Source organism: Cygnus atratus, chromosome 3 (genome assembly GCF_013377495.2).
Source record: "Cygnus atratus isolate AKBS03 ecotype Queensland, Australia chromosome 3, CAtr_DNAZoo_HiC_assembly, whole genome shotgun sequence".
Lineage (NCBI taxonomy): Eukaryota > Metazoa > Chordata > Aves > Anseriformes > Anatidae > Cygnus > Cygnus atratus.
The window spans coordinates 48125037-48149362 of NC_066364.1; the positions used below are offsets into that span (position 1 = coordinate 48125037).

The 24326-nt window shown below is 36.5% G+C and overlaps 1 protein-coding gene across 1 annotated transcript in view; it reads right to left on the minus strand.

Annotated features, from left to right (window-relative positions):
• The window catches only part of SEC63 (SEC63 homolog, protein translocation regulator), a 59526-nt gene that overhangs the window by 21087 nt on the left and 14113 nt on the right, over window positions 1–24326 (minus strand). The window contains exons 2-11 of the mRNA XM_035564843.2: window positions 20629–20728; window positions 19691–19805; window positions 15983–16095; window positions 13955–14016; window positions 11109–11167; window positions 10317–10367; window positions 7429–7537; window positions 4829–4923; window positions 1704–1836; window positions 501–593 (exon numbers count right to left, since the gene is read on the minus strand). Of these exons, the coding sequence (XP_035420736.1) occupies window positions 501–593; window positions 1704–1836; window positions 4829–4923; window positions 7429–7537; window positions 10317–10367; window positions 11109–11167; window positions 13955–14016; window positions 15983–16095; window positions 19691–19805; window positions 20629–20728 (930 nt within the window). The remainder of the gene's footprint in view (window positions 1–500; window positions 594–1703; window positions 1837–4828; window positions 4924–7428; window positions 7538–10316; window positions 10368–11108; window positions 11168–13954; window positions 14017–15982; window positions 16096–19690; window positions 19806–20628; window positions 20729–24326) is intronic.

Consider the following 24326-nt stretch of genomic DNA (forward strand, 5'->3'; position numbering starts at 1 on the left):
CAGGAAAAAACATACACAGCAGGCTAAACAACACTGGTACCAGAAATGGAGAAATTTGAACAATACACACAAAAGAAATGATAGCAAAGAAATGAGCTGAAACAAGTGACACTCATAACAGTAGGGGAAGAGCTAGAAAAGAGTGCAATTAAAAGATGGATGAACACAAGGTTCAATTTATCTTATATTAAGTGCTATGCTGTCAAAAATGGACCAGATCTTTAAGAAAATGTTTTTCAAAGCATTTTAAGAGAAAATTTTAATAGCAAAAATTAAAAGCTGAACATAGATTCTCAAGATTTCAGAGTAGGACTTGGCAGTAGCAGCATTTCAATCCTGAAAGCAGAGAACTCTCTCACTACAGTAAAAAGAGTGAAAGCGCATTTAAGCGTTTCTAAATATCACAGATTAAATTTTCCTCAAGAACCACAGACTCTTTTTGAAGTATTGCAATGGAGAATGATATTTACCCGTTTTAACTATACTGTTTCTTTCCTTACCTTCACGGCTTCGAGCCATTATTATTAGTTGGCAGATCACATTAATCATTTCTTGAAGTAATGCCGGACTCTTTTTCAGGATAAACTGCTGATCTGTAAGACAAAACTTACTGCAATTATACTGCATCCTATTAAGAAAAAAAGGGAATAATTTACGTGAACTGGTCATTTAATGGTATAGCCTTCATTTCAATTCATTCCTGTATTATTGAAACTACCACTTCATTCTCACTGAAGCATCTGTCTATAGGATTCCCTAACAAAACAGGAAAGAGAAAGTGCTAAGAGGGAATAAAAGTTTTGTACACAAGACTAACAGCTTTCACTTCAAAGTACTTATTAAATCAATCTAATACAGGATGTCCAAACAATTTATCACTCTTACTAACACAGTGTTATTCTTTAGGTAATCACAGGTTTTTAACAGAGGGATTTAAGTGAAGTATGAATGTGGGAGAAAAAAATACAATTTGTAAAGTATTATCTAGTTATAAACATCTATGTAAGTACAAACAATAACTCAATAACAAGGAAAGGAAGGATTTTTAGTGGAGATTTAAAATCATCTGATTTTCCAGTTGCTTTCAAAAAGAGTAAACCAAAGCCTTTTCCTTTTTAAGGAAATTTTAAAATATGGAACACTAAGTTCACTGGTCAGCCTAAGAAGCCATGAGTTTCATGGATGAAACTTAAGAACTGCATTTCGAAACATTTCTGCCTGAACATTTACAATTATGAAGAATTGCAAAATATGTAGCTGAAGCTCGTATGTAATGGATATTTTGAAGTTCTAATTTAATCTCCCTTGCTTCACACAGAGTTAGGGTGGAAGTCAAAAAACATGAATGGAAAAGTTAGAGAGCAATATTATGCTCATCTTAGATTTCTTTGCTCTGAGAAGGAAATAGACTAAGAAGTTACATGTGTGAAGTGTATTACAAAGAAAAAACACTCTGAAGTTACATTTGCAGGCAAAAAGCATCAACAACTACAATACTAGTATTACAGGGCTATCAAGAGAACAATAAAATGCTAAGTAAGCGTTTTTAAAGAGTCATTCAAATTGAAAAGCTAAGTGTTCTGTGTAGAGATTATTGAACAGAGATCCAACGCAACTCTTTAATGGATAAAAATTATGAGTACTGTAGCACGCAATTTGTTGCTCTGTTTCAACAATGTCTGATTAGGAAGAAAAGTCATTACCTTCTTCAAGACTCTCAGGGACTTTCATCCTTGCAAGATGAGTCAACAACAGAACTCTGGCTTTCAGGCTGTAAGGGCAGGTAAGTGGAGGCTCATTCTTCTTTAAATTTATGCCACCAATTTCTCTGATTAGCTAAAATAAAATAATTAAACACAAATGGCTATTTTGGCTCCGAAGAGAAACAAATGTGAGGACAACAGTTTTTAAAAGAGAAAAAGGTTACATTCATTTATGCAAGTCTTTAAGTAAATTTTCCCTGGAACGTTCTGTAGAGATGAACATGGTCATTTTATTTTTAATACAGCTCCACCAAGTCAAGAGGTATCTTTCACTGTGTTTTTTCACCTGTGGAAGGAGGGGAAGGGAAGATTTGCACACAAGAAACTTGCGTTGAATGAGCTTTGATTAAATTTATATTGAAAGCTAAATATCTGAAGAATCTGTCATTATTGCCAAGGTTTACCAGATTCAGCCATATTGCTAAGCTATTTACACTATACACAATATGCACTAGCAACAGCATCACCTTGACTTTTCACCTAAGATCAAGCCAGCTTCCTCAGATACAGACAAATATCACAAGAATGCGGTTTTTAAGCCTAAATTCTCTGGTAGGCTGACGATCAAGTATTTTAAGTTTTTATAAACAGCACCAACTTGGAAAAGGCATGGCATTCTTCATTCAGGGTGACCTAACTTGATCTTGACCAGACCAAGATGCACAGTTCAAACAGGTCTCTCACCTGAGTTTGTTGAAGACCCTAAAAAGAGAGGCTGAAAACCTGATTAACTGAACTTCATCGTTTATAAGAATCAAGACACAACCCAGAAGCTTCACTTTTTAGGTCAACAAGTCACCTAAGGAGGGACTGAAGTTCCAAAAATCTGTCCACAAACAGAAGGTAGGATATCAACAAGCAGGATACACTAACTTTGGACCAGTCTTTCCCTACACTTGAAAAAAAGATCTTTTAATAAAAAGCTCCTAATAAACAAGTCATGGTGTAACACCAAACCAAGAAGAATAAAAGCTCTGATAAGAAATCTTTTATAAAAATTATCAGTATTGGGTTTATGATAGAAAGGTGAAATAAAAATGTGAACAATGATCATGGCACAAAAAGCAAGATGCATTAACAAAAAACACTAGCAATACCTTCCTGTATTTATGCTTCAGGGACTTGTATTGCCATATACAAAAAAAAACAGATGAAACTGATGACTGGAGCTTTAGAAATGGAAGATCCAATAGTATAAAATGCAAGGTCACACTTTGTAATGGGTTTATGTGGCAAGGGTTTGGTAGCAGGGGGGCTGTAGGGGTGGCCTCTGTGAACAGAGCCCAGGAGCTGCCACATTACATCAGAGCCAGCTCCAGCTGGCTTCAAAAGGGACCTGCTGCTGGCCAGAGCCGAGCCAGGGAGCAATGTTGGTTGGGACTCTGGGGGAGCAAACTGAAGAAACAGAAGAAATTGCTGCGCAACAGCAGCTGGGAAAGAGGAGTGAGAACCAGCCCTGCAGACCCTCTTTTCATCTCAACCCTTGAGCCCTTTCCATCGTATTTTCTCCCCCTCTTCCTTTGAGAAGGGGGAGTACAAGAGCAGCTATGGGGGAGTTCAGCTGCCCAGCAGGGTAAAGCCACCACACGCTTGCATAACAACAAGAATTGAGGCTTCAAGATTACATTAAGTCACCCATATGAAACAGTTGTGGGCAACAGTACACTTACAGTTACTTCCTGCAGAAATAAAGGGAATGCTACTAATACAATGCTGAGACTTAACAATGGAATATTATGGACAGTTCTGGCCAAAGTAAAAAATAATGTTAAATTTAAAAATATAAAAACAGTGAACAGTAACTCATTTAGCATGTAGCAGGATGAGGGAAGTGAAGAGCCTTTTAGGAAAGAGAAAAGATTGCAGCTTTCTTAGTTTAGCAAAATGAAGGCAAAAAGAAAACACATGGGTTAATGCTTCTGTCTATACATGCATTAAGGGTATACAGAGCAAGAAAAACAAACTCAAGAATAATGATGACAAAACCACAGATATAAATTGGTCACAAACAAGATTCCTAACCACTAGAACAGCAAGTTCTGGATCAGGAGGCTTGACTGCCTTTTAAATGAAAAATGGCTGAACGTAAAGGGCTTGCACAATGCCAATGCTTACAACAGCACAGAAGACCTGATGATCAAGGTGCTCTTTCCCAGTCACATGCTCCGAGCACAATGCCTGCAGAAAGAAAGCCACCTAATCATAGTTCTAGGTCTTTCCCAAAGCCTACAAGAAGATGAAGAATTTGTAAGAGATGAAGACAATTAAGGAAGGAGATACCTTAGCCTATCTTAATGTTTAGGACATGAAAACATGCTTATGACTTGAAAATCCAATCGCATGCAGGCGAAGTTTAGATCGGTGGACTACTCCCCCTCATTTTGTTAACTCAAAATATTTTTAGTGTAGAGCATGTCGTACATGGTGCTTTAAACCAAAACATTAATTTCTGATAAATAAGTCTTCCTAAAACTCTGCTAGCAATAATTATTTGTTGCAGTATATATTACTGTATCTCTGTTGGAAAGACAGAATGAAAATGAAAATAGGCAACCAGAGGAGACCTGAAATTCATGAAGGAGTCTTTATAATAGTTAAAGATATTATTAACTCAAGCAAGATAATCTTATTTCAATATTAACATATTTAACCAGATCTTTGCTACTGATACAACTGCTTATATCTAAGAAGCAGTATCAAACAGCAATTGCCTAACACTGACACACAAAATTTACAAGGACCAATACTTTAGTTCCCTATTTAGTTCAACCCTCTCCCAAAAAAGCAATCCAAGTTTTTATACTAAACAGATTCTATTTCAAGTATTATAACCAGTTAATGTTGTTTATCTATCTATCTATCTATATATATATATTTAATTCTAAATCTACCTTTTAATTCTAAATCTAGGTTTTAATTCCTGTTTCTGAAAAGACATAGTTGCAATCTCAACAAAATTAATGCACTGAGAAATTAAATTCTATCAGCTGGTCAACCAGGAACACCACCCCCCTCCTCCCTTGAAGGGGTCAGTTATTTATGAAACACCTCTCAATATAACTAACCTGTGGTATCTGAATGTTGTCTGCTGGTCTGCTTGTAGCATCTTTATTGTACTGAGGATCAAATTCAGATGCCCCTGCCAAAACCATGATAAGCCCTGCAAAGATAACGGGAGACATACAAACAGTCATCAATATCCTATGCCACTGAATGATTTCTTCAGAAATCTCAGCCACAAAACTTACCTCCACTCTTCCCCCAGTAACCATGTGTGTTCATATTCTCTATGGGATGAGTTACTATTGCTACAGTGCAAAGCTACTGTGAACATGATGCTTGGCACAAGATCATTGAAATAGCTCAAGATTCCATTTTGGATGGCATTAAACACTCTAAATGTCTTCACAAAACCATAGCTTGGTTTCTTTGGGACTGGCAGACGTCACCACACAGCAGTTTGACTACTACTGCATGCTCACAAAACCATTCACCTCAGAATTCATATGCCTGAGGCTGCCCCTCAATGTGTGTATTGTAGGAGAGATGGGAGAGAAAATTTCAACTCAATTTTCTGTTCAGTTGACAATAAAAATTCACCATTTTTTTTTCTTTTAATGATTAGAAGAGCAGTTCAATATGTACCCCTGCAAATAAATCCCATGAAGATAGACAGCTCTTTTGCTAGCAGAAAACGTGATTAGGAAAATCCATACTACCTTGAAATCTCTTTTGTCATCTAAGATTAAAAATCTAACACCTGAGATGTTTTAGCCAGCTTTCTGCTCATGAATGTGTCAGACCTCTCTGCTATAGGAAACAAAAAAAAACTCACCCCATCATTTCTTCCAGTTAAAGTAACTTTTTCAGCTATAGTTACTCAAGCTTCATTCTTGTATTTTGAGCAAGTTCTTTTCTGAGCAAGTCAAAGTTACTCTGCCTGCAGTGCTCAGCGAATTCCACCTACCAACAATTAAGTTCCCTGAGCACCAATTTCCATTTCTGTTCTCAATTATCTGTTTACTTCCTGAGCATGACATAACAACGAGTTTCAGACTTTCCTATTATTTAAGCTTCATAATTACGGATCCTAAGGCAAAAATTCTTAAGAACTCATTTGTCTTGAAATCTAGATATTTTTACATGCACACACACGTTTGCGCATATATATATGTCATATATGTATTAAAAAAATAAGCCACATAATGCAGATCTGTCTCACCATTTCCCTAGTTTGATTACATTATCCCAGGCTTAAGCCCCAAGTTTTGGATCTGGTACCTCACCAGTGTGAAATTCACAACCAAGCAAAGGCCTTACCTGATCACTGTGTGATTTGTCTAAGCTATCTCAGTTGTGCCTCATGTTTCATGCAGACTGTACAACAGGCCTCAGTGGGGAAAAAAAAAAACAAAAACTGACCTGCCTCTGAACCTAGGACTTCCTGAAAATGGTAAATCCTTAAATAAGGCCACTTAAACTTCGGGGTAACTTTTTACTGATCTGTAGGAGAGAGAATGAAAGCCTCAAACGTGAGGTTATTTCATGTTGAGCCCAATTATTGACAGCAATCTTGGAGAAAGAAGAGAACAGGTCTGCAATGATCTCTCTAAACTTCTAAGAAATCTCACCTAGTCTCCCTTTCATCCTTTCACACTCAGCTGTCTGGAGGAGGAGAAAGGTAAAAGCATAAGAGTATGAGAACAAACTAACCTGAACTAATCCCACACACGTAAACCTGTTTTTGCTGTGACTAGAATGCTAGTGTATTTCTGTACTCGTATCTCATAGACTTCTTTAACTATGAAGCCTTTCTGTTCAAGAGGAAAGGATGCATCAAGAATGGATGCTTCCAGTAACCTTTCAGCAAATCTATAACTGAACAACAGTGCAATTTAAAGGAGTAAGAGGTGATTTTTTACATGACACCTTTTTCATTTTTATTGTTTGTTTATTCTGCTTTTCAGTCACTGAGCATGAGATGCAGTAAAATCCAATCTAGAACTAATATCATGCTAATTCTTCAGGCCCATGCCAACCTCCTAACTGGAGGATTTAATTCCTGAACTTGAGGATACTGTAGACCAAGATAAGGCCCAATGTAATGCATCTACATATTTCTCTGGAAGAAGTTTGGTTTTGCTTGCTTAAGTGTGAGCAGACAAGAAAAATAAGTATATCAACAACTATAAACAAGTAACAAAACAACAAGAAATTGATAGGGAGCAAAACTATTAAGCAGAAATTTAGGTATATCACCACAAAGAACAGAGAACTAGAAATTCTTTGGTAATATAAAAGTCTTATGACAACCCTTACAAAATTCAAGACACTTATTTTGTTACAGGAATAGAAGAAAACATGCAGATAAAGGTTGCATTTCTAATGGCCACAAAGAAACTTCAAGGCTTTAGGTAGGTCAGCATCTGTTTTCCCTACATACAATCTTTTTTTTTTTTTTTAAATGTATAGATGACAGATAAAGATCTATGCAACTCCCTCCCCCAATAAGTTTTCTTATAGAGTACTCTTCACCTGCAACGAAATGAAGTTTTTTAAAACCATTCTTACAGCATCAGAAACAATACTTTAACATAACAAAAGCTTATAAAGCAAAAACATTTTAACATCAACAAATCAGCATGTCCAGATACTTTTTACTTACGTTTCATGTCCATGTTCCGTGTTTTATAGACAAAATATGTATATATTTGAGTTGTCCGAATGAGAATCTGGTCTCCACTATATCGTATCGATCGGTACCACCAGGAACCCTGAAATGTTTAGTAAGAACAACATGACATCAGCACAATGATATCAGTATCAAAACACCGATGCAAGATCACCTCGTATTTGTTCATTGTAACTAGGTAAACCGTACGTCATAAAAAACTACTTACCCCAACTGACTTATGTTGAAGTCAAATGAATTTCAGAAAGAACAAAAATATCTTTGCCAACAGTAATCTTAAACACACATCAATATATTCGTCTGAGAGAATGTGATGCTAAAAATCGAGATGATTTTTTGCCATAAGAATCTACCCTCTCCCAGCACAAGCTTGCACGCATGCACACACTGTTTTGTTTATTTATGATGTTGTTTTAGTGAATCCACTAAACAGTGAATCCACTGGAGTTACCCCTTACACAGAAAGCGGTAACTCCTTACCATGTAACACAGCATCCAAATGAAACTCAGTTTAGGCTGACCAAGTCCAAGCCAAGACCAAAACAAAAGATTTCTTTAACTACATGTGTTTTTTGTTCCCCCCCCCCGCCAAATTTACCTTAAGTCTCCTAATTAGAAAATGTTTTTTTAGAAAATTTAGAATCATAGAATAGTTTGGGTTGGCAGGGACCTTTAAAGATCATTTACTTCCAATTCCCTTGCCACGGGCAGGCGTATCTTCCACTAGAGGAATCTAAAGGTGACCAAGTGTCCTTGTTGGAAATTTTCAGAATTAAGCCTTATTCCTTCATGCTGACTGAAGAATTTTTCCAAACCTTCAGAAACACTCCAACAATTCCCTTATTAGCATTACAACAGAGACTTCAAATTATGGAACTCACTGTACAGTGATTGTACTCTATAATTTTATAACCTATCACGCCACCCTTTCTTCAACTGCAGTCTGCTCGCTAAAATCGCCCTTGTAAACCAAGCTCACTGGCTTAGGAAAAACATTCAAGATAAATCACCATCTCTTACAAAGTTTATCATGAGTGAAACGCAGCAAGCAATGAAGTAACAAACGATGGATACTATTATTAATTTAATAGGCAATTGTGTAAATTCTGCTAGCACAGCAAGAACTCTGCAATTTACTTAATTATTTGGAAAATGTTCTAGGACTGGCTCCCCACAAGAAGAATTAGTTTGTTTTAAATTAGGTTTGATTCTTTGTTTTAAATTAGGTTTGATTCTTCCACAAATAGATGAACCCTGGCACAGAAGAATAGCCCCCTTTTTTTTTTTTTTTTTTTTTTAAGTTCTTCTGTGGAAAAATGTATATTATATTTCCATAGCTCTCAGACTTTTTGTCAAACTAAGTATAGGTACTGGAAAAGAAAAAAGTGCAACTACAGCCAGTCCAAATCTAAATGAAAGAGGCTGCCCTACCTACTTTTGCAGACACATATAGTTTCTCTTGCCTCATGTACATATACAGAACATTATATAGGTTAATGGAAGTCTACAAAGAACTGTGCATCAGTATTTTCCCTTTTCTACATCTGGATTCAAAGGATGGAACTAGACTTACTTAATTTTAGATGTCTATCTCAGATACTGGATGACTACACTGTTGTTAACTTAGGCTTCTTTATTGTTTAACAGAAAAGAAACAGACCCATCAAAGGTATGAATTATCTCATATGCCTAGCTTAGAATTAAATGATACAATAACTTGCTCCATAAAAATAACTATTCCTCTTCACTGACTATAAAAGAAATTTACAATGACAAGTTTCAATGCATAAGTCTACATTTGATATAGGGGCAAAAAGAGGCAGATTCTGCCCCCCCTCCACTTAGGACATTTCTTCATAACAACAGAAAGGATGTTTACTTTCACTTGAGCTATGATGAACCTGGTATAAAAATCACTAAAAGTACACATGTACAAAAAAAATCAACATGCACCAACTGAAACACAAAGAGAAAGAAGGAAGTGTAGGTAGACATCTTACTCTGAATTTTAGACTTGTTACTCAACTCGTTGTTGAAATCAACGCACCAGGAATTTGTTATGCTAGATCTTCAGTTAGGCAGAAAGGCTCCCTACGAGAAGTGATAATGCCTGGCTGGTTCTCAGTACACAGAGACATAAGCAGTTGTCAAGATCCCAGGAGACTTTCTCAAATGAAAGTCGTTTTCCCAAGAGCATGAAGGTTTATGAGAATCAATTTTCTGAGTCTGTCTTCAAGCCATACCCCGACTATACACAATCACTGGATAAGGGACATTGTTCAAAAGCAGTACTGGAGGGCAAACTGGAGCCCTGAAATATCACTCGTCTTGCAATTGATTCCTCACACAAAGAAATCTCAAGAGCAGACATTTCATTGTGTATAGAAGATCAGTAAAAATTAAAATTATGAAAACAAAGACAGTCAAGAGAAACAAAACAAAACAACTTATTCCACAAGCAGCAATTGTTCTAGTACCCAGAGCTAAAGACATCTGTCTTGGCTCAACAGTAACACTACCGAATAACTACAGTAACACTACTGAACAACTACTGAATATACTCTCAAGTCCACCACACGGTATTAATTTTCATGTGACACATGACAGAAGTAAGACAAATTACCTGATTTAATCTCTAACTCTTATGCTATCTAGTATTTTCCTAACAGCCCTCTCTCTAACACAGCACTGTGTTTTTTGGAAAGTGTAATACAACTACACTTTTTGCATAAAAAAGGAGAACATCCACATTAAAAAAATAAAAGCTCTCCCTCTCCATGAAAGGAAAGAATGAGCAATTCATTTAGAGTCTGAGAAAGCTTTGTTTACAGTGGGTAGAATACTAATTAGATAATACTTACCACAACAACTGGAAGAATAACCATAAATGCTAATCCGTATACAAGCAAAACCTGGAAAAAATTATGAAACGTACTGTATTAGGTACTTCAGTTACTTAATACTGCTCTCGTTTAATATTTTTTCTAAAATATGATCAAGCAGTATTATCACAAATCTACTACAAATTAATACGAGCTTATTGCACAGTACTTGTCATTATTTCTGAAGAACTTACAAGCAATACAATCAGTTGAATACAGTTTAAATAAAGTGTATTTGTTCAGTGTAAGTAATCTTTTAAATCATCCGTGCATTGTCTTGGTTGGGTCTCTATAATTATTGAAGAATTGGCAGCTAATTGTGATTCAGTGGACGGAGGAGATTACTGCACAAGAAGCAAGCAGGTAAGCTAAGTACCTTACAGCAACAAATGTAATGCAAACAGCATTTATTTAGGCACTGTGTGATTACAGCATCTCTAGTAAACCACATGGGACTACATACATCCAACGAACAGAAACAGTTCTATATGCTTTCTTGCTACAGCAAACATGCTTCACAGCAGCACAGTACCACTTCATTATCACTACAATGAAATACTTCCAAGCACATAAATATAGCCTTCGAGAGTAGAAAGATATTCTATTACTTTTGACTCCTGGAACTTGCTTCAGAGGTGCATTTGGACCAGAGTGTCAGTATTATTAACCATGTGCTTTGACTTAAACATGAAGTATTAAGCAAAGGCACATGTTTTAAGGTGAAGACTTAAATGTTCATCTTAAAATCTCAACCTAAGTGAGATGACTCACCAAAATCGAATTTTTCTGATCCACAATCCAAGCTGGCAAAGCTATACCAAAGCTTGTAGCTGTAGGATGAGAGAAAAGAAATATGCTGTAAAATATTAAGCAGTTTTTTTTTTTAAAGTCACATTAAGTCTAACAAAAAAAACCCACACCTCATGTATAGCACTCCAATCAGTAAAATTCTAACAAATTTAGCTAATCAAAAAACAAACTAGAAACACACTCAAGTATGCAATGAAATGACAAGACTTAAATGCAACATCTGAAATACCTAAGATTTCAGCTTAACAGACTGCAGTGAAATAGACACGCAAGATTTATTAATATAATCAAAAAGGAGAGAAGACTTCGCAGGTGGAAAGATTTATGAGGTTTGCCTTACAGAGCTTCACATTCCTGTGTGATTGGTAAGAAAGTGAATGCAACACTTGTAAATTCAAAAGGAGTTCGGCTGGAGAAAATACAAGCCATGATTCCCTAACATCTACAGTGCACAGAACTGAATACAGAATTAATATTAAATAGATTGCCTTCAGACATGCAACACTAGAGGTTCTGAGAAAAAAACTTTAAAGATTTACAGGCCTGCTCCAAGGTCCACCATCTACTATATAAAAAAAAATATCTTTTCCTCTGTACTGGTAAGGACCAATGAGGAGCATTACCTTAAACTAGGACAGACTAGGATTCCCTATGTACTTAGAAATTACTGTTTCCAACAGGTTCTGACAGTTAGCAATTCAGACAACCAGTTGCTATGCACAAGTCTAACATAACCTCTATGTAGTTCTTACATTAGAAACTACTATTTGTCAAAATTCAAGTTAGACACCTGACCTCAAGCTTAATAGTCCAACAGAACATCAAAGTGAATTTACTGCATTATGTTACAGGAAATGCTCTGGTTGAAGAAGAGAGTCTGGAGACATTTTTCTACCTGTAATCATTACGGATTTTTAGAAGAATCTATTAAAAATGTAATGTGTCTTTTATTGGTGACATCAACTCCAGTTTCTCATAATGCTTTTGATCTTTAGGACTGTAGTTCCAAACTATTCCAAGGGCAGAAGTAGCTCAATACAAAGCTCTCTTCTCATTGAAGAATCTCTTTGCCCATGCTCATCAGGATGAAAGACTAGCAAATACCAAGAGAAAATAGTTTACCAAAACTGCCTGACATTCCTAAAAGCATGTATTTTTATTCTCCAGATCCATTCATGTGCTTTTAAATACTCTCTTTTGCACATTTAGTATTTTACTTAGTAAAGAAGCAAGATGAGGAAATCTTGCTTGCCTGCCTCTAACCTCCATGCTGATTCAGTTGGATAAGGAATGAATATTGCTTGCTGATGTTTCCCTGTGCTGGGCACAGAGGGTGGGATGTACCTCATCTAATTTTAAGCATGTAAGATGTGCTTCATCCCATCCCAGAATGTACCTGTAAGAGGGTCTGTCACCATTCTTGGGCTACGCAGAACTAAAAACTACAGCACATGACCTGGATACAGATCTTTACATTACAGCTGTCTAAATGAAAAGATTAATTTCACTAAATGAGAATTCTCTTCACACTGCAGGAACAAAGTTACAGAGCAGAGAACAGGAGAAGGAGAATTTCATTCAGGCTTCTTCCAACCATTCAGATCAAGCAACAAAGCAAGATCTAAAAAAGCAGAGAACTCTCATTCCACCACAGACCGTAAAGGTTTCAGAAGAGCAGAAGGCTTGCAAGTCAACAATATGAACTGCTGCCCTACAAAACCACTTCACTTTGCCCTTCAGGAATCCAGAGTCCCTCACGTTTGTGAAAGCTCTCTGAGCAAACCATGCAAGAATCTTCTCATTTTCAAACTCTCATCTGCTTTTGGCCAAATCTTGTTTTGAAGTCACAGCTGCAGATCAATTCAAGTTAAAGTCTATTTTCGACTTCCAAGCTACCCTTAACTCATTCCATGCAGACACGTAGCATACCTTAGTCCCTCAAACTACATAGCACCAACAGCCAGAGATCTATGGAGGTCACAGGTCCGTCTTATCAGGCTGCAGGTTTCCTTTTTGTTTGTAAAAAGTATTAGAGGCATCTAAAGAGATGTAATAATTTCCCTCACAACTAGTACACAAACAACTGTTACAAAGATGTTATACAAGTGACTGATGGGATTGCAAACAGGAAGGAAAAAATGTAACTTTCAATCTTAAATTGTTTTAGTTTGTATCACTTAAGCTAAAATTTTAAGTATACCATCATCATGTATATCACCAGACATCGTTCCCATATAGCTACCCACCCAGTAACAATCGACCAGCATAGGGATAATCACCAGGACTCCTCACGATGACAGTGGCATAGAGCTTCCTCCAAACAGTACAACTTCCAGCAAATGGAAGGCAGATGTGTATACAGTATTTACTTAAACACACACTTTGAAGCAATGGATGTGAGGACGTGTATCATTATGCCTCGCAGTTTATTTTTACATATATTACCTGATTATAAATACCAAAAAATATTTTAAACTGACAAGTTTCTGAAGACTAATTGACTATTTTCCACTTAAAACTCCTTTTAACACTGGTAATCCTCTCTAGGTACTTACTGAAGCTGGGTCATTAGTAACATAGCTTTTTTTTCCCTTTGATAAAAAATAAGAAATTTAAAAGCAAACTCCTTCCTGACTTTCCATTTCTCTCATCCACACACCACAGCCAGTTTTACATGCAAAGAATTATTAGGTATCTTCAAATCAAAGAAAAAATATTTTACATAAAATAAGATCTGAGAGCTTCTCAAATGACCTGACATCTTAATGCACAGAAAATACAGGACTTCCGTCATTCATAATTATTACCTTGTGGTCCATCTGGATTACCAAATTCTTCCCAATTTTTCCGTGATTCTTCATCAGTTAGGCTAATTTCAAGAAGAAATATTAAGTTAATACAGAAATAAAGGAATTTTGTCAAAATAATTAACATATAGAAACTTTAAAATGTGGCATTTATACTATCGTTCAGAGACTACAAAATTCTATTATTTATATAAAATCTGATAAGAACAATTCTGTTGTATTCCTTCATGATACACAGGAAAATCCTTTCTATCAATCTGACAGCAAAAGAACTTAGAAACAAAAGGATGCACTCTTACAAGAAATCAGACAATGACATCTCCCTTTCGTGAGACTGACTGCTCAATCCATCAACAAAAATCACCTTTCAACACCAGGTTACAGTACAGCAAACTTTGAAAGACAACGAAGGTTGAAGATGCTATCTTTTGGGTGGAAGAAGGTAAATACACAAGATGAATTGATAAGTCAGAATTTCTCTCTAGAAGCTTATATTCTGTTATTCTAGACTTAACATTTGATAGTACAGTTGTGAGGATTTTTTTTTGTTTGGTTTTCTTCATTTGGAACTACTTAGTTCCATATCTAAGAAGAGAGAAAAATGAGATACTACCTCCTAAATCTTACAGTTTCTATACCATGATGACATTTTGTTGGCAACAGGCAATCTCAAGAAGAATCCCTGCTACTACAAGGAAGCAGGAACCTTCTGCTTTAGGACACATGACACCACACAACGCCACACATTCAACACCACACATACAGAAGACTTTGCCACAGAAGAAATCTGGAGAATCAGTCAGAAGTCTCCTAATCATTTCTAAGTCTCACACTTGTTAACAAACAGACTTACTGAATATGTAGCTTTATATTCTTTCCAGACAGCACAGCTAAGGAACTCCACTGTCATTCTCTACGATTTGCCTCTGTCGTAGCTGTTGCACAAGTATATTAAGTATGAGACTGTACTCACCTAACATTTGATTGCTAGTTTGCAAAACAGTGGTGAGATTTTTCATGAGTTTATAAAGCAATACTCTACAGAAGCATCTCAATAATGCAGTTATTTGTAAGCAGAAAGAATTTCAAAACTGCTCAAAGTGAGCACGGTGTTGGCTTTCCTTCTCATCTCATTATCAAACTCAAATCATCTCAGTATCGAACTTCTCATCTCATACAATACACTCAATCAGTAAGGTCAACCACACAGGCAACTGACTTTAAAGCAGAATTCTACAATTTGCTAGATCCTTGGATGATTATTTAGAGTGGAGAAGAATATAAAGTTGTACAAGATTCAGTGTACAAATAGTATTATAAAAATCCACATTTTTATTTTGGAGAAATTCAGAAAAGGGGGATTTCTTTTATGCCGAAATCTAATATTACACATCTTCACTCAGATCCAAAAAAACAAGCTACAAACACAGGTATGAGTGAAAAAAAAATACAGTGGAGGAAAAGCTGAATCCTTGAATCTTCTTTTAAGAACTACACAGATAACATGAAACAGTCACTGAGTCAAAAATCAAGTCTGCAAGCCAACAGAAAACTAAATCAGAACCAGAAAAACACCTCTGCTGCCAGATGGGAACAGGATTAGAATATTGTTTGTTACTCTGGCTTTACCACCAGGTGAAATGAACAGTACCTTTATTCTCTACGTGATGGCCATTCTGAAGCATAACAGGGTTTGTTGCTTAAACACTGCAACACATCTTGTTCTTTTTCAAGACTTAGTATGTGTCACACTGGAAGCACTTTTCCCAGCTGACACGAAAGTTAAATACAAAGAACTAACACCTTACGGTATTCTGACAGTTGCTAACAATTAAATTATCCCTCCTAACTTGTACACACAACAGGCATGCACTGAACTGAGTCACACATTGATTTATTTTGTTGTTTGTTTTTTTCATTACATATCGAAACACACTTTCCCTGGCTGCTTGGATCAGTCCAGTTATTACCTTACAGGTTTAACCTCCCAAGATATCAATTTTATTCAAAGGCAAAAAAGAAACTTACGCTGCATAAGCCTTAGCAATCCTCATGAACATAACTTCATCTCCTCCTTTATCTGGATGGTATTTTAATGATAGTGCGCGGTACTGTTTCTTAATTTCTGATATACTTGCTCCCTTAAAAGAGAAAGTTTTGTGTTATTAATACCTTAAATCAAACCCATTCTTCTATGATCTGTATACTACAGCGCATTATGCAATATTTTTGAGCCGTTCATGTTTAAAGATTTATGTTCTAATATGAATTATGTTCTTCATATGATGATGAAACTACATATGCATCTCATGGAAACATGATTATAGCATTTTTCTAGCAGCCAAAAGTAACCATTTACTTTTAAACCAAGTTAGAAGCTACCGCCTAACAAAAAGACATTCAGATAATTGGCTATTATTTTCTTCTGGATTTCTTGTTTGTCCATTCATAGAAAAAAAAGTAAGGTTTCCTCACCAGTTTGAGGAATCTCATCTTTTCCTGAACACATTGAAGAACACAAAGAATTCTCATTTGCAATAGTCCACTGTTTAGGCAAACAGTTCATAGATAAAACATGAAGGTTCACTTGCAGCTTTTAGGCAGAAACAAATCTGCCATTCACTAGGAACAGTGGATTGCCTTGCCACTTCAGAATGCCTTTGCAGAATCATTCTATTCATAAATAATTTCAAACTTCTTGAATAAACAGAATACATTACTTGAGGAAAAGATCAACCCTTATTCTACTACAGCACGTCGTTAAATGCCACCAGCCCACACCCATGTGCACCAACTTTCAGGCTGGACTGTGAACTTCATTAAAACTTTTCTGGATTTCCTTGACTAACGTAAGTGCAAATAAAGTTTTTTCTACTAAGTTATCTGCTAAGTTTCACAGACCCATTACCCATAGGGCTTTTCAACAGTTGGTGGTCTAACAGGCTTACATTAAGTATATAAAAAACACATAAGAAGTTACTTCAAAATAACAATACAGTTTTAATACATTTAAGCCAGAAATCAACCTACCCTAAGGCTTCATTTACTATGTTACTTTGCATAAAGAAAGATAAAGTATCTATCATTTTCCAACGCTATATTTTAACAGCATGCCTGCCTTATTTAACACCTGGGATGAATTTAATCCACAATAAATTAGAGCTGGTAATAACAACCACCTCAAGACTAGACAAAGAATGACACATGAGTAACAGAAGCTGGAAAGTGCAAAAAAAATCAGTTCATTGGAAAGGAAGAGGTGGGTTTCCATGGCTCACTTGAATCCTGCACATAAAAAATAAGAAGAAATCCCAGTGTTTTTTCCTCCTCTACCAGAGGTTAGCATGTGAAGCCAGATAAACTGATTATAAACTTTCCACGTATCATTAATTGCTTACTCCTCCTTTTCAAGTGCTAGGCTATAGAGACTAGGCCTGACGTACATAAATGCGTAACAGCCTAGGATAGTTCATGTCAGTCAGCACCCTGCCTGGAACACAGAGCTTTCCTACATTAACTGCTTACATTAAAGTTTAAGGGCCTGTCTTCTTTGAAGAATTTAAAACTATAATTAATACTGTGCTTCACTTTTCTGCCTGTTCCATAAACCCAGTAATACCATTCCAGTGCCCTATGTATCTGTGAGTTGTAAATGATGTGCTCCAAAAAGAGCTATTGTGTTGATATTATACATAAGATAAGGTCCTTGTACATTAACTGGACTTTGTTCACGTTGTGGTTCACTTTTGGAGGAAAAGCCTCATTGTATGCTAACATAAGATTAAAAAATAACCTTGGCCTTGCTGTGAACGTAAAGAAAATGAATTACTGTGCATAAAAACTTTCAAATGCTTGCATCTGCAACCCTTTCATTATTTTTCTGAAAAAAATGAAAGTTTTTTTTTCTTTTTCCTGCCTTTTTCTTTAATGGCAACAACATTTCCATTACTTAACAACACTTCAACAGGTGTAACATTCATGAAGGGGGCTGGCCCTAACTCTAAAGGTTACACTTCAATGGTGCTGGAAGGCAGCTGTTAGCTTTCACCTAAGTCCAGTACAGAAGTTTTTCTGGGAATACAACAGACATCTCTGATAGCGCAAGCATCAAACACTATTATTCTAAAGAATCTTAGATTCTACTACCCCTACTTCAACTATTTATCTTCACACACATCTCTTCATCCACCATGGAACATCTCTGTTTTAATTCAACTTGTCCTTACGCTCTTTCTATGCACCAGTTCTCTGTGCGTTCCCATATTGGATTCTTCACTACAACCTGGGTAATCTTCATGTGTCTTGAGTGTGCTCACAAACACCTTCATTAATAAACATCAAGTTAGAATTCAGTACCTACACTTTTTTCCCTCTGGGTTGTAGAAATTTTCTAAAGACAACAAAAGAAAATACACTAATGACCTACTCCCTAGCCTGATTTGTTTAACCAAAGTTAACCCAGATATATGAACATTTAAACTGTACAGTTCCAACAAATACTATTCAATAGCAAAAAATTTATCTTGTTCCCATGTGTCAGTAGAAAAGGTAAGTCAGCAATCAGTCAATTCACAGAGGAACTGAGCAGAAGCTGAATTTAAATAACTTGCCTCCGCACTTGACAGACAAGTCTTGTTCTACCTGTCTAGCAAGAAATAGGCTGAGGTCTACACATCTGCTACAATGGCTTTCTTAGCACAGAAAGCAGTACCAGCGATGCCTATCCTTATGCTGACAAGCCATTTCATTACTTGCAAGAGCTGTATTTGTAAATGTACATATTCATATTAAGCTCTCCCACACTAACAATACACATCAAGTTTAATCAAAACGGGGGTACATTCAAAGTTCTTCCTTATTCTTGTGCTGAGCTGTATTCGGAGTGCGTTTCCTTAGAATGGAGAGTGTAACGTGTCAGGCTTCAGAACTGAAAAGATGACTATTTCCTACTCTTTTGAGTATCCATAATTACCATCAGTAGAAAATTTGCTTGAGGTATTGCAGTTAAGACAGAGTTTAATACATGCCCAGCAGGTCTATTTGTCTCCTCCAGACATATAACTTCTTATATTCATTTTTAATCAGACATTCAATATAAAGAAAGCACTGCACATCTGCTTTCTATAGCAACACTACATTTTTTCAGTTTAATAAACTAATTGACTTGTATTACTATGTAGAATTTATGGTTTTCGATGCTCCATTCACAGATGCAACTGAGACTCACGGTAACCTTTACTACTTCAAAATGCACATCACCAATACCCTTCAGCAAACTCTTCCATTTACAAGAGAAATATCACCATATAACAGACTAAGTCAAATGAATCAGCATTTTGTTTATATGGCTTATGCAGCGGCATCGCTGAAAATGGCTGTTGAGAGGATTTTCTACAGGGCATACACAGCAGAATTTTTCTTACTGTAAAAAGGGAGAAAAGTAACACCAAAGTAAGCCTCAAAATTATTGAAAAAATCCACCTCATCGCATTAAGAAAGTCATTTGAATGTTGAATTTGTTAGATGCAAAAGTCATACATTAGTACAGGTATACAGAGTATCTAATGATGGACTTTACAACGAACAGCAGCAATTTTCAGATGCCAAAAAAAAGAACAAAACCATTAGATGCATTCATTGGAGTTAACTTTTGTTTAAAAAAGTCTAAAATTTGACATCTAGACACAAAACATACAATTACAGTAGTACACACTACCGAAAGATGCTATTACTTACAGGATCCAAATGTAGAACCTCATAAGGATTATATTCTTGATACTCTCGGTCTGTTTTGGAAACTTTGTATGCAAGAAACAAAAATAATGCCCATCCAGCAAGGAGGATTATTTTCCTGTTTGGAAGAAAAAATTTTTAACATGTACAAATGCATTAGGTCTAGTGTAACTCTACAAATATCAGTCTACAAGACAATACTCAAACAGCAAGAAATATTAAAGTGCTTTAAAGCAGGTATCAAGTATCAGTTATAACTCCACCTTTGGCACAGATAAAGACAGCTGACCTGACTTCCAACTTTTTTTTTTTTAAACAAACAAACAAACAGGCAAGCCCCTATCAAAGCCTCTTCACATTCTTTAACTGTCTGTCCTCAACAGGCATACAGTAACATTTCATATTTCCAAAGAATGACCTTAATCTTATCCTAGACAAAGGCAAATGTTTTCTTGTTTTTTAAAGGCAAAAAATGCATTACAAGGTAAAATATTGAGAGCAGGAGTAAGAAACAAGAAACTGAAGGATACAGAGCCTTCAGCTTTGAACATACGAATTATTACTATTGTATATTTGAATATATGTATTTACACATCAAATATCTAAATCAAAAGATATCCCTAGCACCACTAATTTCTGTGAGGGAAGAGCATTTTTTGAACAAATAAATGCATTGTTTACATATTTATTAGTGCTGAGGTTCACTGGTTTCATTTAACATGTATTTTATAAAGGATAAAGCATTCATTTTGATTTCAAGCCCTACTAGATAAAAATGATTAGGTATTATGCAAATATAGTAAATTGCAAATGTCTCTTCTATGACACAAAAACAACTACAATGCAAATAATTCCAGCTGCTTTGATTAAGAAAAATAGCTTTATAAAAGTAGGATGTAGGAATTGTTTTAATGGAAGTCATGCAAGTGAAATATACTTACTTTACAGTGGGAATTATGTTTTGCTGTGGTTTTAGCAGTCGCAAGCGATACCACAAGCATCTTCCATATACATTTCTTATATTCTTTAACCGAATTTGCTCTGTAAAAAATAACGAGAGAGATTCTGATTAATCAATCTCACAAAAAGCAAAATAGCAAACAGAATATCCTGAGTTGGAAGGAACCCACAAGGATCACTGACTAACTCCCGGCTCCACACAGGACAGCGTAAGAGTTAAACCACATATCTACATGTGGTGTTACAAAGAAGCTTTTGGACACCAACAGGCCTGGAGCCATAAGCACTTGCCACACACTCACTTCATCCTGGAGAAGGTATTGCAAGGCGAGTTTGAGGACTAACAAAAAGACCAGGAGTACTGAAAGAAAGAATGCTTTTCATCCATCTAAGTGAGTCTGCACATTCCATAACTGTAACAAGTTAGTCCAAATTATTCTTTACTACCTAAAAGGAATCTATTATAACTTTCCTATTGTCATGAAGCAACCAACGCTTGTGAACCCACTCTTTGCTCGCCTGAAGCCATCTGCAGATTCTTCTTCTGCCATTTTACAGTCAACTCCAGCAAGTCTCCTATTTCACTACAACTACTGTGTACAAAAAAATAGTGCAAAACTTTTTATGCAGCTAAAGAGTAAGGCTAGATCAACAGCTATTTCCTCAATTCAAATTACGATGCATTTTCCTTCTCTTTGCAATGTTTGCCTTTTATAAGTTGCCTTCATTTAGGTTTTTCCTACTAAGCGGGGAAAGGAGGGAAAAGTTAATACTTATGTGTAAACCATGTAGCTCAGTAAGACTGGATCCATTATAAACAAACCAGCCAACGAGATTTCCTTACATTTCCTTTTAGGAGAAGATGGAGCTGGAAACAATTTTGTTATTATATTGACGTATACATTGTCATCACCATGACAAAGCTTGGAAGCAATTTCCACTGACAGAAGTTTAGTTGTATTTCAGTGTTCAGCAAGACCAGGCTAACCTTGGTTAAAGTAGTCTTTCAAACCAAGAAAAAATTGGTGGAAAGCAAACAGCTTGTAGAGAATTTCTGTAAGCGCTGAAATCATATGCTATAAAAGTGACTTTGATCTTGTTTTCCTTTACGCAACTTGCCTATCTAGAGACTATGCAGTCTGACCCGTAATGCTCCTCAAGTGCAGTGGACACCGTACCTGACCGGCATGAGAATAAGACCACTTCTCAGACTAAAGGAAAAAGAACTAAAAAAAAATCTTCCTCCTGACTCAACGCTTTTAGATATTGCTGGTGAACATAAAGCGATTAAATTTGCTATTTTAAAATGAGTCAGTGAATTATCTAAACGCAGGAATTATACCCACAACTGTGATCCAAAGCACACATCGACCACATCCTAAGTCAGCCTTAAACCTGAACTTCGTACTTTTAACAAAGTGATGGCCTCATCTTAACTAAAATTGTGCTTATGATACATAGAAACGTTTTCTTTTGGCAAATTTCTAAGAGGTAACAGTGGAAGACAATGACCACCTCTATTTACTCATTCTGAGTTTGTGTGCACAGTAATCTATCACAGTAACAGCGACAGCACAGTAATCTACAAGCATCTGTAAGCACACAATTCAAATGAAATATCTAGAAACTAGAAATCTAGAAAAGAATCTAGAAATGTGCAGCCACCAAACTATCTGAGACCAGAGAAACACGATCGCAAATACCAACACAGCGCACCAGATCAACCACAAATTCAAACTAAGTCTGGATCAGATGTGAGCACTGGATAACGTTTTAAATTCTGGCTGATTTGGCAGAAAGAGTGTGAACATGGACAATACCTGATCAGCCACAAACTAGTAAAGCAGACAAAAAAAAGTCAAAACAGCGCACAGTAATGCTGAACCACACAAACGTTATCAACTTCTTCTGAACTCCTTAATTCTATACAGCGTATCTTCCCAGCAACTCAATATAACGCTAAACAGCTTTACGGGATTCTTTCTGAAGATTAATTTAGTTGTCCTATCATCCCTGAAGACAGAGACAAGAGAGGATAATTCAATCCCCTGTCTCTGATTCGAGTCTTACACGGCTTCAAAATAATCTTCCAAGCTTGTCTCCCATTTTTGTGTAATAGGGAAACTGCACAGATACTTTGAAGTTCTCCCCATCTGCAAGGATTGGTCACATACTTAAAATATGTATTAAATGTGAAACTTCTGAACAAAAAAGATATGGTTAGTATTTGGTTTAGCAACTGCCAACCTAGTTTCACCTCACTGTTGTGTAAGGCACTGTGAAGATTCAGAAGGCAATGAAAATGAGGTTAAAATGCAACACTGACTCCCTAATGGAAGAATGCAAACTAATTTGGCAGTTTGTCTTCAGAATTTTTTTTTTTTATTTTTATTTTTAAGAAAAAAATTGTGGGAGAGCTCTACTGGTTCAGAACTAAATTTGCCACAACTAGACACGAGCGTATCATTACTTTAAAAATTAGATTTTTTTTTTAAATGCAAAGCTAAGGGACATTACCAGCACATAGATCCGGTGTATCATAAAAGCTGACTGCATTAAAGACTAGCCGGACAATTAAGTAATGGGGGACTACAGAACTCTGCTACAGAAATAGGCAGGAAAACAATCTGGGGATTTCAAATGGCCACTGGACAACTACAAGCCACAGCACTATGTTTTTATTAAAGTCACCTATGATACTTGAACAAATCAGGTATCACCCTTCTAAGACAAGACACGTGCTGGTACAAGTCTTTCACTTCAAACACTATCTGTAACTTCGTGCTGTGCTGAAGCCAGATGAAGCCAACTGTTCAATTCAAGCAGATCAGATGAGATCCGCTACCCGACCCAATCCACGGCATGGCCCCACAGGCATTTCTGCAGCACAATTGGGGGGCGCTGCTGCTCGGTAGCTGCCCTAGCCGACTACGTTGCTTGGAGAAATTCACGTGAAAATGGATTACCAGTGCACTGGGAGAAACAGCAAGTGACTAAGGGAACTTGGAGGGGACCTAGAGGTGACTAAGAGAGCTTGCTTTACTTAATCCTGTGAAGCAAAGCCTAACAGGATATGACTCCTAGTGTATCTGCAAGGAGGCTTTTAACAAGATGCTCTGCCCTGTCTTTAAAGATCTGTGCCACGTTGTGACACAATGCCCCGGTTCCCACATCTGCCTGCTGTCCAGCCCTGACAAGTGCCAGATGATCCTCTCCTTTCTTCCCTGTCTACATCCTCCCTGCAAGAACGACCAACACCCTTCACCTTACCATGCCAAAAAGCTTCCAAAAAGCCCACGGGGAAGACAAGACAAATAGAAGGAAAAAAAAAAAAAGGAAAAAAAGTTATAAAAGGTAAATTAGAGCTGGCACTAGGTCAAATGAAAACTGACCACAGAGAAAATGAGGCTAGAAACTAAAGGTGTTTTGTAGCAACCTGAGAACTGAGGTTTTGGAACAGCCTTTCAGTAACAGCTGCAAGAGTGTTATTTTGTGAACAGTCTGAAAACAGCACCAAGGAAAAGAAAAATGAGGCAAATGGTAGGAGCAAAAGTTAAGCCCTTTGGATGTGTAAACATGACACCCAAGTCAGACACAAGAGTCATGGCAATGATGTTCTGGAAAAGCAACGCCATGCAGGGGGACCCCTTCAAAATAATAAAGAATTAAGATATGATGC